This window comes from Toxotes jaculatrix, chromosome 1 (assembly GCF_017976425.1).
Source record: "Toxotes jaculatrix isolate fToxJac2 chromosome 1, fToxJac2.pri, whole genome shotgun sequence".
Classification (NCBI taxonomy): Eukaryota; Metazoa; Chordata; class Actinopteri; family Toxotidae; genus Toxotes; species Toxotes jaculatrix.
Genome location: NC_054394.1, coordinates 17,288,416 through 17,306,687, shown reverse-complemented (window position 1 = coordinate 17,306,687; position 18,272 = coordinate 17,288,416). Strand labels below are relative to the sequence as shown.

The window sequence follows — 18,272 nt, the reverse complement described above, 5'->3', positions numbered from 1 at the left end:
ACAAGGATTATTATCAAAATAAGAATGAAAAAAGTAAATAAAATCTAAAACATAAAAAGATTTTTTTTTTAATAATTTAACAATTACAATAAATTCTACTGGTTAAGAGAAAGTCATAAGATAAAAATTAATTTTAAGAAAACAAAATAAGATTCTGACTTTGCCCACCTGAGATGATCAATTAATGTTTTGAGACAACAATCCTCAGATTAATCAATACTGAAAATAATGGTTGGTTGCAGGAGGTGAGAGTACCTGTCTGCTACTCAGAGGTGGCCCATGGGGTTGGATGTGTCAGTCAGGCCTGGATGGACTCCTGTGTGGCCTTGTTGAGCATCACCAGAGCCTCCAGTCACTTTTTCCTCCTCCCTTCTCTTAAGGCAGGCTGCTTTGGGGTTCAAATTCCGCTCTGTAGGTTCACAAAGACAAGAATCAAACTTTTGTTCACATTTCTTTGAACAAAACAAGTGAGAGCGTTGACCTGTTCATGTTCCATATGGAGAGGCTCTGACACTAAAATGACATTACCATGTGCAAGAATATTATGTGAAAACATTAAGCGTTTTTGAAGGATCAGTATTGATTTGACGTAACGTAGCACTGCCATTTCGTTAGCTGCACACTGACCTCTCACTTGCTGCTCCAAGCTAAGTATGACGGCCACAGCCTGATGGAGGATGAGCAGTTTAGTCTGGGGCTTCTCGCTTTTCAGGTGCAGCTGGCACATGCGTCCGAGCTCCTTGAAGGCCTCGTTGATGTCCCGCACCCTCAGGCGTTCACGGGCGTTGTTAGCCATCCTCCTCTCACGCTCACGTTCAGCCTTCTGCTCTGGATTCAGATCTTCGTCTTCGGTGAGACTGTGGGAGGGAGAAGAAATCCACCTGCAGTCAGATCTGTTTTACAATTAAATGCAAATGACAAAAAAAAAAACAAAAAACATACGATGAAACTAGGGAGCACAGCAGGAGTCTTCACTTCAGTCCCTGACTGAAAGTAAATTATGTGTTATATGAAATATAATAACGAAAACTGTTGGTCTGCTTTAATCAATTTTAAAATATTTTTTTTCACATCTAACCAAACATCAAATAAACTCTAAATTATTTCACTTTTGGAAAATATTTTGTGTGTTTGTGTATCGACATGTTCATACCTCGTGCGTGTGCCTGCTCTGGGTGTCTTCATATCTCTTTTATCGCTCTCATCGTCTGACTTGTCATCTGTGGAGAGGCTATCGTGCATCTCGTCCTTGTCCTGTTTCTCCACCTTCAGCTCCAGGGTGGTCGGCACCTGTCCAGCCATGCCTGAAGTAAGACCTGTTCAAGACAACGTAAAACATAATAAACAGACTGATCCGTGTTCACATCACGTCATGTCAGCCATGCAATAAGACTGTGGGGTGCACCAGACCTCTGAATGTTTCCACTTGGTGGTTGAGTTCTGTGCTGGATGTGGAGCCGGCACTGGGCAGTCCTCCATGGCTGTTGTTCAGGCTGGCAGCGTCGTCAGCGTGGGCACCACCCTGCTGCAACACAGACAGGAAGGACATGTGAAGAAAGGAAGCAGACGCTCTCTGGAGACGGTACACAGAACAGTTCTTTTGAGAGAGATTAGAGCACTTGTTAACAGCCAAAAACGAAGGATCCAGTGGTTCTAAACAGAGAAAACTGGCAGTTAGCCACCACAGACCGGCGCTCCATCCACACAGGTCAAGGATTTAAAATAAAAAATCTTTTTCTATATTCAATATTAAAAGCCAACTATTGCTATTTGAAGTCTGTATTTACTGAAAGATTTAACTATTCATACGAAAAGCTCAGGGTCTAATGAGTCATTCAAATCTATCATTCCCAACACTGGGGGGTTCTTTGGTGATTTGTTTCACAGTAGTATGTTGTAGGATGCACAACCAAGGGAGGAAAACACAAAATAAAATCAAATAAAAAACACCTATGCAACAATATTTTCCACAAAAAAGATCCATTTTACTACACATAATGAAAACCTCTTTATTTATCCCTGTTTATGTCTCATTATATTTCATTGCTCACGGCTGTGACATTCTCAGTTTTAGCTCTCTGTGACCACAACTGGGAATAGGTCTCATTTCTCATGTCCAAAATGAGACAAATCCTTCTGTTTTAAAAGATGTCAAGCTAAGCCCACTCTATAGTCTGACCATTTCCTTCTTCATTTCACATTCATAACATGGTCAGCTCCCACCATGCTGTACCACAAAGTCCCTCCTTCCTGAGGTTTACCACATGTTCTTAAGCTATTTGATTTCCCTTCTGAGAACAGGGAAAGGCGGGGAAGGCATCACTGAGATTGAAGGGTATCTCCCCCCTTTTCTTATGGAATGTGATCCCTGGTCACTGTTGGCCTCTGTTAACCCTGCCACCCCGAGACCCTCCCCTTTCTCAGCGCTACGCTAATCTTTGCTGTGCTCTCAACAGGTGTCCAAACAACTCTTTGTCTGCAGGGGGAGGAGGGAAGCCGGGGTTCTGGCAAGAAAAGAACGCTGCCATTTTCATGGCTGGGCCTGATTACCATACAGCTGAGGACCTCTATTTGGGTGGAGGCCGTGGGTTCAGACACACGTTTGCAATGATTCAGATTTCCTGGGTTGTTAAAAAGAAGTGATGAAAAGGGGAGGAAGGGGGGTAGAGGGTGGGGGTGTCAGCCAGAGTAAAAAGCCTGTGGCTGTGCCGTGCCGAGGCTGGTGAGCCCTGTCTGAGGGGACCTCTTCCCACACAGGAAGTGCTGTGTTAGTGCAGACACAGTATGTTCTATCTCACAGTCGCACTCGGTCAACATCACTGCCACAGCCCAGCTCTCTGTAACAAATACATCAAACTGAGCTCTTCTGACAACCACAGAAAAATTCTTGTTAGGGGACAAAACAAGCTATTCTGAAAGATCCAACAGCTCCAGCATCAAAGTGTAAACAACCAGAGACAGAAAACACACTGCATTAAAACAAACTGAAACCTTTAACTGCTTTTAAAATAAATTAATGTTGGCAAAGGAGATCTGAGATGACAGACCAGAGAGGGACATAAAAAAATCCTGATAAGGACAAAATACAGTGCAGCTTTGATGATCGTGCTAACAAAACACAGAGAGACCTTGTTCGTGTAGAATAAACAAAATGTCAGTCTAAATCAAAACAACAAAACAATTCTTTTTTTATTTCTTACAGTTTGTTGCAGTAAATTTCAACTGGGCATCAGAAGAAAATATCTTTAAAGTGTCTGAATCTGTGAGCATAAGCTGTGTGGAAGAGTGTCTGCTGGTTAACAGTAAAGATATGACTACTGAAACAATTAATCAATTAGTTGGCAGACAAATCAACAGAATAATAATTAGCAGCTATTTTGATAGCTGATTAATCGTTTAAGTCACTTTACAAGCAAACATTCCAAACATTCTCCAGTTCCAGCTTCTTGGTTTTGATGATTTGCTGCTCCTCTTTCTCTAACGTGACAGCAAAATGAATATTTTTAGGTTTTGTTGGTTCGACAAAACAAAACAATATGAAGACATCTTCGTAGGCGTTAGGAAACTGTAATGGGCATTTTTCACTATTTTCATTTGACAGACTAAGCAAATAATTGACAATGAAAATACTTGTTAGTTTCAACCCTTCATAGGGTTTCTCACTGATGTTCTGTGTCCGTGTTTTTATATGAACAAAAACATAAAATTGTGAAGCTTAACTTCTAGAAAACCAGACAGAATTCAGGTCTTTATCTGTAGGTAATTAATTTTAATGTTACTCACGGGAGAGTATAATTTTCATCAAATGAAAAGAAAAACTTTAAACGAGGGAAACAAAAACAACTGAAGTCCTAAAACATTATTGAATGTGTTCATCTATTCATCACAGGACTTTTCCTTTCATCATTTGATTCCAGTATCTCTCCAGTATACAGTAATCTGAACTTCTGACCATATTAAAACTGAATCAGCATTTTTTTCTCCTTTATTGTATGCAACTGAAATTATTTCCAAACACCTCCGGATTACAGTTGGACGAGCCGCCCCATTTTAATTTCCACTGCAGATGTGTTCAAATCTCTTGGCTCTTTGAAATGAAATACCTCAGATGGAGGATGGGTGAACACATCATGATTTATACTGAGACCTGCATTCCCCTGAGTCTCAAGGGGCTTCCACATTAACTCTAGCGCAACACACAAACACTTCCTACACCAAAGCACAAACTTCACTCCATTACGCCTGTTTTTCTCATTTCTCTTTCACCCTTGTGTATACAGCCGCTCTCAAGAGGAGGGTGAGCCTTCGGCCAGCCATTACACTTATGGAAAATATGTCAGGACAAATTCAACTGCTCGTGTGGAAAATGTCTAGTTTTTACACACGGCTGCAGACCCATTTCGAACAGGTGGGAGAGACTTATTCTGTTGAGAAGTTTGACAAATAATATATAGGAATAATGCTTAAGAAATATGTCCTCTCCCAAGCTTTATGCAACATCCTAAACACACATAAAACTTAAGATCTAAATACTTCTGTGAAGTTTTCATACCATTGCTGCTGTCCGACTTGGAACCAATGCAGAGGCGGGGAAGTTTGCTCCAATGGCTGCTATTGGCCCATTTTGTGCCTGTCCCAGCAGACTGTGTATGTCGCTGGGCAGACTGGCGGTGGAGCCCACTGCATGGTTCCTCAGAACAAGGATTGCATCATCCAATCTGTCCAGACGATCCTCCATTCGAGACTGGGAGGACCAGAGGGATTGAGGAGCAAAGGGTTAGGGAGAGGGAGAGGGAGAAGAGAGGGAAAAGAAGGACAGAGCAGCTTAGTATAAGCACATTAGGACCAAAATTGAAAACACTGATTGTATGGTGTGGACTTGAAAAGAAAAAAAAAACAAACATCTGAAACATAAGATAAAGAAGGCAATTCAAATGCAAGATCAATTGAGCCATTTCAGCTTGAGTTGTAAAAGTCATCATCATTTATTTTAAAGGAATAATAGACTGATGCACGACAGCCACTTGGAGTGCTTGAACAATTAACTGCACCTAAGCTGATTACCACAAGCTGGAATAGCTAAAAAAAAAGAACAACATAACATGGCAATATGGCAACAAAGGCAATAAAAATGAAACTGCATTTCACTCTGAGGAATGTGGACTGCTAGTTGAGCTTGTGAGAGAAAACAAAATGAGGAATGCAAAGATGTATGGAGCACGTAATGAGTAAAGGCTCTATCTGAAGAGTACCTCGCAGACATCCTTTAAGAAAGACATGGCATCCTGGAGATGCTCATGTAACTGCTGATGAACTCTGTTTTTCTGGCAAAGTCAAATAAGAATAAGACAGGATTATGAAAAAAGATCAGTATCTACAAATACTAGAAACACACTGTGGACAGAGATTGTTTTTGTAGAGACACACAGATAAGAAGGGTGGGATTTGGAAAGAAGCACACAGCTGCTGACCATTCACTTTGTATGGATGAAAACATTTTGTCGTTTGCACTTTTAACAACCCCGACGACATTACCGGTCACATCTTCAACGTAACATTTACTACGGCGCACAAACATTTATTTACACCACTGGCTTCCAGGCTTTTTTTTTTTTCTCTGTTGGAAGAAATGTCATTGTTGGTAACTCTACTTTCTCATCACCCTTGAGTGATAGAAATATACTGCATATTATTATTCTGCATTGATATATATATTAACTCAAGTTTTGCTTTTCAGTAAATCTAAGTAATATAAAGCAACCGGCTACTTTACAAGAAAGATTCATGGATTATCATAATGGGTGAATTACAGAAGTCTTATTCTATTATAAACTACTCCCGGTGGCCTGATCCACTAACAAGATCAGTCATTAGGTCTGTAATCTAATCCTCAGCTGGCATGTTTATACAGTTGTTCATCACTTTTCTAGACTTAATACATCCCAAATAGTTTTGACTCAGTCACAGAGGAACTATGATCCATGCTTCTATTTCGACATACTCTTGAACAGATCCTGAGAATATAAGATCAGTAGTTTTTAACTACTTATGAGCCTAAATGGCTCTGGAATCCTTTGGCATTGAGTATTTTAATGGTCAATGTTTATATTTGGTTCAGTTTTTAAACCATTCAATTTTCACATTTTTAACAAACTTAAACTTGCTTAAAATAAACGACATCAGTCATGCTTTCACATTGCTTTTATCAGCAGCTAATTCTAAGGTTATCTGATACTATTCACTGTTATTGTTACCTTCACACTGCTGCCACTTATCTTTGGTGGCCATGAAGAGAGAAAACAAAGGCTAAGGCGGAGCAGGAGGAAACATCTACATGGCCACGTTCAATGTCCTCTTTACATGCAATTGGCTGATTGAAGGGAACTATATGATGAGACTGCAGCTGGACTGATCGTGGCCTTATAAAGCCATGTTCCATAACTTGCTGTAATTGCAACCAATAAACATGTTTAAAATGTGAATTTGCAGCTGACTTAGTAAATGGACAGTAAGGTCAATAAGAAAATACTTTTAAACATTACTAAAAATATCCCTTCTGAGTCTTGCTTAGCTTATATCTTGGCCTGTTTGTTTATTTTTTAACAGCTCTGCACTGTTTTGCTTAATCTATCTTTATTTCTGCTATTTTGTTTTATAGTATATTTTATGTAGTATTATTTAACGTGAAAAAGTGTTTGCACTTCTGTTATAGGTCTCTCTATAACTATATATTCTTACTTAGGAGAAGAACTCCCAGCAGAAGATGTAAATACATGACATGCATCAGGTAGCAGGCGCGCTGAAAGGTGATCTGTAGCTCTGGTCACATGGCAGCGAAGGAATCCTGGAGAAGTGGTTCAGCAAACAGCTGCCACCCCCACACCAGCCCCCTTAACTAAACCCATCCCCCAACTGTCATCCCCATCCTGGCCCACGGAGTAGAGGACAGATGGCAAGCCCCAAGGGACAGGTATTGTTCAGTTTTGTTATCCCTCTACCCCCACCTTCCTCAGCAAAACATTTGTCAGACAGGAATCTCCCTGTAATGCTAGCTCAGTGCTTCATGGGTAACGTATCTCAAGCGAGCATCCATCATATCCTGGGCTCACTGGAAGACAGAGGCGGACAGGGAGCTTACCAGTGAGTGCAGGGAGTTCTCATAATTTGGAGAGGAGGGGGTCTGTCCACTAGCGCGGGGCCACTGGTTTGCACCTGACGAGAGACAAAAGAGATGTAGCGGTCAACATTAGAAATCCTCTGATTCAGTTATCAACATGGCTGATAGCTGTATTCTGGCCCATTGGGTACACCAATGCAAAAGCTAACTGACACACACAATAACATGCAGTCATCACACACTGACATCCTGATTTTCTGGTTTCTTGTTGTTCTAAATGAGATATTTTTATCCTTTAGGGCTCAACTGCATCATTTCCTGATGGCTGGACTGCATCCTGATACACGAGCCAGCGGAGAGTTCATCTAACGCCCACTTCCACCCTGAAATGTAAGCTGCATCTGCACATAAATAAGCACAGCTATGAGAGGCTGGAGAACAATATGAGCACTGACAAATTGGATTTTTGACACTTTTTTTTTTTTACACTTCCTTTATCCTGGAAACTCTGAGTCTCTAGAAACATATCAGAGTGATCAAAAATGCAGTGTGGTTGAACAGTCAGGGTTTTCATCAGGGTTTTTGATGAAGGAAATGTGCCAAGCATGTGGGTTCAATCAAGTTCTTACTCTTCCACTACATTAGCTAGCATTGCTTAGTTATCTTCCTCATTAGTTTTTTGTCAGTCAAACTGCTTTGACTGGTGATGTAGTGGCAGTACAGTCAGTTTGTCTTCATGGATTTTACAGGATTCACATCTGGAAACATCTGGAGCACCACTGCTTCATTTATTCTAATATGGCCCCATAAAGCCAAATCTACTTTGGCACTTACCCTATTTTTATTCTAAATGAAAAATCGTGCAATTTAATCACGTAATGTTACTACAGTGACATTTAAGACAGTCTGTACTAGAGATTACAATTTACCTTTGGCTGGAAGACGTTCACAGTAGATTTTATGTATTTATTTGAGACAAAAAAAAAAAGTTAATCTACAGGCCAGTACAGGAAAGCAAATCAAGCTGATTTGATCTGGTGTAAATTAGAGCAAAGGAAAAGGAATCCACATCTGCTCATCACATTTCCAGCTCCAGTACAACATTTCTTCCTTTCCTCTTTCTGAAGCACAATCATCCAAGTAACCTGCCTGCCATGTGCAACAGGAGGCAATGCATTATACAATCAAATAACCTTAATGCACTTTGACAATAATGAACCTTTGCAGGCTATTTACAGGATAGTATGTCTGTGGGCCTTTGCAGCCCAGTGTTCTTCTGGTGTCCATTATGGTGGAAGGATGCCAAACCCAGCCTACATCCTGGTAAATGGAGTCCACTGTAGCACAGTCTACAGATGGAGACTTTGTTTTGGTTATCTATCATTTAGTGTGATTCTAAAATCTCATTTTGGGTTCTGTTCTCTACCTCTTATAACAGCAAGGCAATGAAAAATGCAGACCAAGATGAGGAAGATCGTTTAGAGCAGAGGGGCCTGGGGAAATGCTGACTGAGATCAAATTTTATTCATTCTTCATTTAAAGTTATTTAAAAGCTACAAAGTGCAGAATGGCATCCTGAGCCTCATCTGTGAGGAGTCTGATACAATATATTTACCACTATTTGCTCACTGTTTGTTTTTACAAATCAAGGCTTATGTGGTCAGATCAAATACACACTCGACCACTGAGTGCAACAGCATGTCTTTATAAAGCAAACTGCGGTGACAGAGAGAAAGCGAGAGAGAGCAAGACAACTATTTTTGACAAACACAAAATCACACCTCTCCTAAGCTCAGGAAACTGTAAAATAACTTTTTCCATCGCTTCGTTCCAACAAATATCTCACTGAACCTCTGTGGTCTTCAATACTTGAGTTTTCCATGTTTCTTTACACACAGCCTTGGAAAAAGCAGACTTTAATTAACAGACTATTAAAAGCGACTTCGGAAGAGGAAATGAAAAAGGCTCTGCTCTGCATCAGCTTTCTCCCAGGTGAGTGAGACAGATACTCCACATGAGTCTCTGCTGGCTGGCGGCTATGAAAAATTAGCCTGGGGCTCTGGTCCCCACGTGCACCAGAGAGGGCTAATTGAACAAACCAGTCTTGAGTAATGTGCTGTATATTGGTGTAATCCTAATGATGAATGGATTTTGGGGCTAACATCAACAGCGAGCCAAATTTTGTGCCAATTTCAAAGTATCGTTCTTTTTCTAACCCCAGAAGCATAATGAGGGTGAATAATTAGTGAGACAATATCCATTTCTGACAGTTCCAGATGATTCATTTGGTGGTCGTGTTGTTTATTTAATCTATATAATGTGAATTCCATTAATTAAAATAAACACTGAACTTTCAGTTTTGGAACAATTCTTATTACATTTTTAAAAAGTCTATAAATGCCATTGTTATGTGGCAAGGTGTGGCATACTGTACTGTAAATAGGTCAAGAGAGGAATCTCCCTATGTGGGGCCGTCATAGTTCTCCTCATCAGCTGAGTCACAGCCACCCTCCTTCACCCACTGGCAGATAAACAAGGCCTTTTGCAGCCTGGTCTGTGTATGTGTGTGTTGGAGGGAACAGCTGTCCATGGGGCAGGGCAACAGCTGAGGATGAGGGGGGCATACATAGAGACAGCTGTCGCCACTCCATTACCACACATGACACAACTGCCCACCAAAACAACACACTGGGCTTTCCCTCACTGTCCCCCCTCATTCGCTTTCGCCTCTGTCAACGCTTCTGAAAAAACATATTCTTCTGATACACATCTCTTTTTACTGTACTTAAAACCCCAGTGTATTACAAACAGGAACCTCCTTTAGGTGTTCTCTCAGCTGAATGGATTGGAAGATGGAAGAAATTCAGGGAGAGACTTGTTTGTCCAACCTCAAAAATCAACCTGACATAAAAAGGCAAACTGCCAAACACATGTCTGGAAAAACAGGATTATATAACAAATCTATATCAAATCTACCCATAAAAATTGTGTCTTATTACAAAGTAGGACAAGTGTCATAAGTCACTATGATAAATCATAAAAACTTTAACAGTTTTGCAAAAGGGGAAAATATGAAAAGCTTTTCAGAAGTGTTATTCAAGACCCACTTCAAACACTTTCATAACAAGATTTTCAAATCCTTACTCACACTAAAAAGCCACAGCCTCAGTCTTTTTCATTTACACTGTAATTCCAGGGCTTGTCAATAAATCTTCATTTCCAACACTTCAAAATAAAGTCTAGGACAAAACTTGTAAGAGTACTTGTGAGCTAGATCTAAATTTATGAACATGAACAAAGGCCCTCTGCAAAAGCTGAGTGCCAAAACTAGTCAGTGATATCACCAAGAGTCAACGTGGAGCACCTCTTTCAGCTATTAAAATAAAACCTCATGTTCAGGACACTGGACCAGCAAGTCCTTTGTGTGCTCAGGGACTGCAGATAGGAAGAAGCCAGCTGCTAAATCTGATATAAAGAATCTCTTCTCTTTGCTGGACATGAATGTTTGTTGTTCATGCTCACAGAAAAACACATTTCATAAAATAACAGTTTTTTTTGGTAGGATTTCAAATACTTGTCATAATAAATTGAGCTTTCTTTTAGAAAGGATTAATGTAAAAATGGCATTAACTGCCCTGGCATACATAAAGCACGGGGGTGAGCACCAAATGATTAGAGCTACTCTAAAGCTAAAAGGGGTATTAAATTAAGTTTTAGGGAAACTTTTCGCTCTTCACTCTGCTTAGGCGTTAATTAATCCAAGTAATGCAGCATGTAGATAAAGTAATTAAATTAATTAAAGACATATTCATGAAAACTTCTTAATTAGCTCAGCTATTCCAGGTCAAGGCCATATTCTAACACACTCGGATGTGTGTCTGTCACTGGCTTTTTGCCTGTGAAAACTTCTTTATATAGCAGGCTTGGAGAAGTATATTTTTAATTCTACAGCTTGCATCTAAGTGTACAGGAGGTGTGTATGAGATTAAAAAAAGGCTGGTGGTCTACCTGGCCTTCCAGACGGGGTGCCGGCAGCAGTCACCACGGTGCCTGCTGAGGCAGCGCCTGCTGTGGCTGTCAGAGGTGAAGGAGAACCCACAGGTGTCGACGGGTTGGATGGAAAACTACTGCTAGTGTGGTCAGGTGAGTAAATCTGTGGAAGCAGAAAGGGATAGTTAGAGAGAAGAAAGAGTCGTCATTAATGCACCATCAGCGCACCATCAGCACTGGTGGTAAATAAAAATAAAATAGATGTCCCTGATGGCTGTTTCTTCTTATTTTTCTTTTTTACTTTTTCAAGCCAAAACTGTATCATCAATTATACGGAATTTTACTGCCAGGGAACTCATAAAAACACTCAGCGCATACATATGAGACGTTTACAGTCATCTGTGCTCAGAGCACGACCTTCACAAAATGAATCACAAACAATATTCACTTTGATGTCTTGAGCTCGTGTCTTGCTCTGTATCCACTTCTGTAACTCAGTCAATTGTGGGTGAAGATTAACACCAAGAGACAAACACTGTTTAGCTGAACTGCTTTTTTAATTCATTTAATTAATGTAAAATGATTAAATGAATCAGGGCATTTGAATCTTAACTTTTTAAAAAATGAACTTTTATTTACTTGTTTCAAATGTAATACTCATTTTAATTCAGCTCAACAACAAGTTTTCATTTGAATAATGTTTAAAAATTATTACTGAACATCACATAAATCAGTACTAGTCATATAAAATGTGTTTTGTCTATTTTTAATCTTCTGTTTCTCTACATACGTTTTGCTTTGACAATGAATTAAGGAGAATGAAAACACAATTCTGGTGGTATGTCAAGTTTTTTCATACCAATTGTCAATAGAAAGAATGAAATCAAATGAGAAAATGCAAGTTCAGAGTTCAAAATTTCACCCCTAAAAAAACTGCACCAGTACATACTATAAATAATTTCAATGATTAAATACGCATGAAGTAACACAGGTTGAATTGAGGTCGGTATTCTGAATGCGACCTGACAGCTGAGAGGTCACTGTTGTACAGAAACTTATAAAAACTTGCAGTTTTACAGGAGCACGGTTTGTTTTTCATTTGTATAAAGACTCAGTCCCTGCTCCAGTCACTCCAGTTATTATTCCACTGTGGCTTCAAGAAGTGCAGACGCCCAACCTGGAAACCCCGTTAAGCCAACAACAGAAAATCTCAGGGGCCGCATTTCAGCCTGCACCAGACTGTAGTGTGAACTATATATCAAAATCTAGCAGTATTCGAATCTTGTTTATTTTTGCATCTTTCTAAACTTTCGAGTATCTGTGAGGACCAGAACTAGGGCGAAGGCCTTAGTTTTCTGCATGATGCCACAAACCGAGTCAAAGTTACTTGCTATGATAATCACAGCAACTTTATTGCATCAGTGCATCCTCTGCTGGGTTACACTGAGGTCACCGAGTTTTAGGATGACATGTCAATCACAAGGGAACGAGGAGATTACGTCTTCAGAACTTCCACTGGGATTTCATTTGTTTAAACAAATGCTGGATTAAAGCACAAACACATCCCTGATTTTTTTCCCCCTTTAATAAGAGGATATTGTGCCATAATGGAACATGTCTCAGAGAACTCAGGGTATTACGGGTGGATCCTGACTAATTAGCAGAGAAAAAAAAACAGCAGATCCACAGAGATTTCTCCTCCAAGTTAAGATCAAATTGAGCTTGCAGGAAACCATTTGACTTCTGTGGGGATGATAGAATGCACTCATTATTAATAATCTCCTTATTCAATCTTGATCTCTGGGCTTTAGTTTTTCAATCAACTTGGAGTATCAGGATAGAGGTTTCATTGAAGTGTGTCACTGAGTGTGGAGGAGGAGGGATGGGCCCTTGTCTAAAGGGACGAATGACTATTTATGCTTTTCTACACTTTTCAGTGTTTCTCTCTGCTCAGCACCTTCACCCTCACACATGCAATTCAGTCAAAAACTATGGAGGATTAATAGTGTGCTCACTGCTGTGTCGGAAACCAATAAGACGAAAAACAAATCTCCAAAAATGTCTTACTTTCTCAAAAGCAAACCCTTTATAACTGTGACTTCTGACCCGACAATATATGACTTTCTATTCTTTTCCCTCACTGGCTACTAACGCTGCATTCAAAGTGAAACATGGCTCATTTTACTGGAATAAATGAAGCTCCGCCTCGTCATCAGTTACGCTCCCGCAGGCGGCATGGGGCCAATAAGCACGGCCAATTTAAAAGGGCGGAGAACAAAAGCTCCACAATGTGCGGCCCGTGGAGTTGAGCCACAGCAGTTATAAACTCCCCTGTGCCCCCTGCTCCAAACACCCACCCCCACCCCAGTCCAACCGTGTCCATTTCACTCCAGCTTTGTCATGCTAATACAACTGAGTCTGCAAATATAAAGGACTTAATTTGTTATTACCCTCCCTAAACTCTCATATTTTGGATCCACCCCAGTAAGAAATATTCCTCCTAAACGTACAGCTTGTGCTGGGACGTGTGAAATTAAACCGTTGTTATTTCTAATACCAGTATGTTAATGCACATATCATGTCTATGCAACATGTTAAACACTATTCAAGGGCATTAATAAGGTTTAGACTTCAAAAGCAGAAAATAAGACAAAGGCAAAAAGCAAATACAGTTCCTGAGACAGGATGTTATTCCAGTTGGACAGTATGGGGAACAGTGAAGGGAACTACTGAGGGAAGATAAGAAACATCCATTATGTTCTGCACACTTCCATGTGAGAGCACTTTTTACCGTTCTATACAACTCAACATTGTCATGTGGGTCAGTTTTGTTCATTTCAAACTCAATCCACCTGTGTCTACTTTTATTCTCTATACTGTACGCCTTGTGTCACAATTTTATTCTTAATACAAAAGACAAAATCATAACCTAATAACCTATAACCTATCTCTCGGACAATGCGGGTACGCCCAGAGGGAAGACATATTTCTTTCACTAATAAACCTCTGTGAGCTACAGAGGGAAAAATATTTCTGGTTAACTCTTAGTTTAAGCCCACAATTATCCAGGCTTAGGCCCAAAAACAACTATAAACATCTCCTCTGGGCTTTTTTAATCAGCATTTAGCATAGCACTTAATTCCTTGCATCATTACTAAGGTCACTTTCTTTAAAGACAGAAAAGCACCATTTTTCTGTTTTGGAGGAAATTTCACTTAAATTTCACAGGGATGCGTGGTAAGACCAACTGGCCGCCACGTTAAAAGTGGGTTTGTAACTCACCGAGGCTAAAGCCTTGCCCAGTGCATCTCCAGTCTGTGAGCTTCCAGTGGCGTTCCCCCGATTTGCAGCAGCTAAGAAAACACAGGAGGAGGCTTTGTAATAGCAAACTCAGACAGATAAAGAGTGGGCACTGTACAGAAAGCAGCTGTCCAACCATCTGATTCACTACCTTTACAGAATGGATGTTCAACAATAATTATACTGGGGCTATTGCATTACTCATTCTGAGCAGTTAGCTGAACTGCTAACACAAGAACGTACCCATGACCCCATCGGCTGTGTTGACGGACGGGGTGTGCGCTGCGGTGACGAATGGTGAAGTGCTGGTGTTGCTTCGGTGGAAGCTGGACATGGGAGGAAGACTGGCATTGATGTCTGGAGAGACTGAGTGTGCGGGATAATTCTGGAAGATAAAAAACAGAAATGTTCTGTTTTCAGTCACAAAGTGTATGTGTGTGTGTGTGTGTGTGAAAGAAGGAGCTTATTTATTCTCTCAATTTTATATTCTCCTTTGACATCTCCCAGGCTGTGATGAAACAAAAGTTACTGGGGGGAGGGACAGAGATAAAGAGAGGGCAGGCAGCATCTGCAGGCTCCCTGTGATGCCCAGCCAGCTGAAGCAGGCAGGCAGACAAGACCAGATCAAACACTGACACAAAAAGGGTCAGCAGTGCCTTCACTGATAATAACCAGACAGAAACTTGGGACACACACACCCACTCCAAATGTGGGAGCTGTGCTGTGGGGGTGCAGGGTTGAAAAAGAATTTACATGCTGTATGTGCTGAGCTGTACACCCCGCATCTCTTGCATAAGTGTGACGGCAAAACAAAGTTACTAACAAACATTTATCACCTATTTATAGGCTTAGGTATCACTAGCTGAGCTGTGCTGCTTACCAAACGGTCATGTGAGTGCAGGCTGCTGTAATTTCCTGACTGTGGCATGTGAGATGAAGATCCTGCGAGCATTCCCCCATAGCCGGGCTGGCTGATCCCACTGGATGAGTTCCACGGGTCAGACGAACTGTGGGTACCATCTAACAACGACAATAAATAAATCATTTAGTGATTAATTGATTAGAAATGAGGGCACCAATACGTATTTTAGTTTTGACTGAGTGCCAGACAGCAGCTAACCTCCAACCCTACCCTTAAAACTTCCAAGGAGGGGGGTCATCCAAGGGGTACTTTTTTCTTTTTACTTGTGGGACTAAAACATGATCTTTGTCCTGAACGCAGCTGAGATAACACAAAGCTAAAACCAACAAAGAAGTCTGCTTTTCTGTCTAAATCTGGGAGTTAGTTACACTGAAATAAGACTGAGCACAGATTAAATATTACTGAACACTGCTCAAATAACTGAGTCTATCTGGCAACATCGAGATATCAGTATTGGAAGTAGCTTGATAAAATATTTTAGCCTTTTGTATGTCATTGTGAAAATTACCAAAAATAAGAAAATGGTGATGAATTCCCAAAATATATTCTTAAAAGGAAAAAAAAAGAATTTTATTTTCTTCTTATTTTCTTTTGTCAAACTTACCAAAGAAAGTGCTTGCAAACATACTGCTGGAGGGTTTAGGAGAAGAGTAAGAAGGTGAATCTCTGTTGAAGTCTTCTGAGTTTGGAGACGGTGCGTACACCTGCCAACAGAACATAAATGTTATTAGTATAGCCCACCATGTTGTAAAGCATTGTGGCCTCTATCCAACTGATTATTTTTTCCAAAGTGTGGAGTACAGAGGCATGGCTGTCTTACATAGAACTGCAAAGTATGATGATGCTGAAACCTATAAAAGCTTTGAGCTTTCTTATCTCAATTCCCCGGGAAGTAAACACGAATACAAAGTACAATCACTATTTGGGAATTTGAGTACATAAAAGTATGTGATCTCACACGCATACACATGCACAAGTAAAAACACATGCACTGATAATACGGCCCTTGAACCACAAACACACGCACACACTTTAATGACTAGCAAGCAGTCAAGCTCATGGTAGGGAGGACTGGATTATCAGGGGGTATTTGCATTTCAGATCAACTCAACCTCTAATGGAAGTATAATGATACCCGCTTACATGCATAGACTAAACGCCTGGCAAATTACAGCATTCCCAGAGAGGCAGAAATCAAATAAGTGGTACAAAAACAGCCTGCTTTGCTTTCTTTCTATTTGTACCTGCAAGCTGTGAAAGGAGAGGCACAATGGGCATGCTGTTGTACAGCTGCGTGTGTGCCAAGCTAGGTGGGAGGATCAAAGACACTGGAGGCCAAACACCAGTGATGTGGTCTCTGACTTCATCCACTCCAGATGGAGGGAGAGAGGGTGAGGGAGTAAGAGAGAGAGCACAGGGGAGGGAAGAGGAGGAATGAAGGTCTGAACAAATTCTCCCTCCCACAGACAAGACTGGATGACCCCAACGTCATGTAACACTAATCAGAGCCAGACCTGCCAGCTAGATTCCACCTGCACATTTCCAGCTTGTGTCCCATACTCTGCAAGATAAACCCCTCTTTCAATGGCCTCACATCGCACTCAGCTGTTGGCATTAAGACAGCTCACTCCTCAAAGATTGCTTTCTAATGCCTGCAGATGTAATAACAGCCACAAAGGTTGTTTACTTGCTAAAGTTGTTTTATGGCACAGCCGCTGATGGAAAATATGCATCACAACCGAAGTATATAAATTCAGCTCAATCACTCGCTCATTATATCTATGCAGAACACAGCTTAAGGGGGACTCAGGGCTGTTGGGCTTTGCTGAGTGAGCAGGACTCCAGCGTGTTGTTGTCTGGGTGTGTAATTAAAGTGCTCTGGGAGGGGTGGAGCTCTCATGGGTCTTCTGGCTTACACATGTGACCAGGGTTGATAGTGGTTCCATGGAGATCTCAGGTTAGCCTCAAACAGGAGCCTAGGCTTTTGTCTTTTGCCTCTGTCAGACACTCAATGGGCAGCATATGGCAGCGGATAATGCTAATTGTCCTTTTTACCCTGGGCTAACCAGTCAAGGCATTAATAAACCATCCCAAACACTGGGTGCCTCATTCTGCTGGCCTATGGAAGAGAGGGCCCGCCTGGGTTTCCTTTTACAAGGCCATTAATTAAAAGCCGTCACTCACAGGGATCAGCACACCAACACAGTTCTACATCGGTTGTTTGAGCTTGAGTGGGTGTGTTTTATACAAAAAAAAAAAAGAATAAATAAGTTTTCACGTTCACGCAGCCTAAACTTAGGTTCACCAGCATTTAAAGTATCCTTGTATTACTGTCACTTTTTGACGGCACGTTTACACAACACCAAATATACAACAATAAAATCAACTGTAACTTCTATTTACCTCTTTCGATGCATCAACGCTCCATCAGAGGAAAAAAAAAAAGATATTGCAGAAAAATGTATGCAAATAAATCAGAGAAAAATCTAACTTGGGTCAAACCTTAATGACAATAAAAATGTATTTCTTTCCCCCTCAGCAATGACCAGACAGCTATTTATAACTAACTATAACAAACAGTAAAGCAAACAATGAGGTGAATTTTTAATCTCCTAATAAGTGAATGATAAGCTATGAGGACTTATGCTTTAAGGTAGTGATGGTAGAAGCATTTTTGATAAGAGATAAGAGATTGAGTTTTTGGGTCAAGTCTGTAACTTGACTTTGCCTTTCAGCAGCACTCTGCCTCAACTAAGAAGTGAATATACCCTGCACACCCTCCACTATGTCTCAAAGGCTGCGGTAACCCCACCTTTGAAGTTCATGCCACAACGATCAAAATATCAAGTGTTAAAACACAATCTGTCAGCCAACACTAAGGATAATAACAGGAAGGGAAAGGAAATATATATAAATATAAAACCAGGGGGAAAAAATTGGGCT

General features: G+C 40.6%; 1 protein-coding gene across 2 annotated transcripts in view; it reads right to left on the bottom strand.

The window, feature by feature from the left end:
* Nucleotides 1–18,272, bottom strand: part of tcf12 (transcription factor 12) — a 73,792-nt gene that overhangs the window by 2,329 nt on the left and 53,191 nt on the right. The window contains exons 9-19 of one of the 2 annotated variants that reach the window (XM_041034831.1): nucleotides 15,934–16,033; nucleotides 15,288–15,427; nucleotides 14,651–14,792; nucleotides 14,390–14,460; nucleotides 11,126–11,270; nucleotides 7,139–7,212; nucleotides 4,553–4,744; nucleotides 1,411–1,525; nucleotides 1,154–1,316; nucleotides 628–893; nucleotides 256–409 (exon numbers count right to left, since the gene is read on the bottom strand). In XM_041034831.1, the coding sequence (XP_040890765.1) occupies nucleotides 267–409; nucleotides 628–893; nucleotides 1,154–1,316; nucleotides 1,411–1,525; nucleotides 4,553–4,744; nucleotides 7,139–7,212; nucleotides 11,126–11,270; nucleotides 14,390–14,460; nucleotides 14,651–14,792; nucleotides 15,288–15,427; nucleotides 15,934–16,033 (1,551 nt within the window). In that variant the 3' untranslated portion in view covers nucleotides 256–266. The remainder of the gene's footprint in view (nucleotides 1–255; nucleotides 410–627; nucleotides 894–1,153; nucleotides 1,317–1,410; nucleotides 1,526–4,552; nucleotides 4,745–7,138; nucleotides 7,213–11,125; nucleotides 11,271–14,389; nucleotides 14,461–14,650; nucleotides 14,793–15,287; nucleotides 15,428–15,933; nucleotides 16,034–18,272) is intronic. The other variant, XM_041034841.1, reaches the window with a different exon arrangement.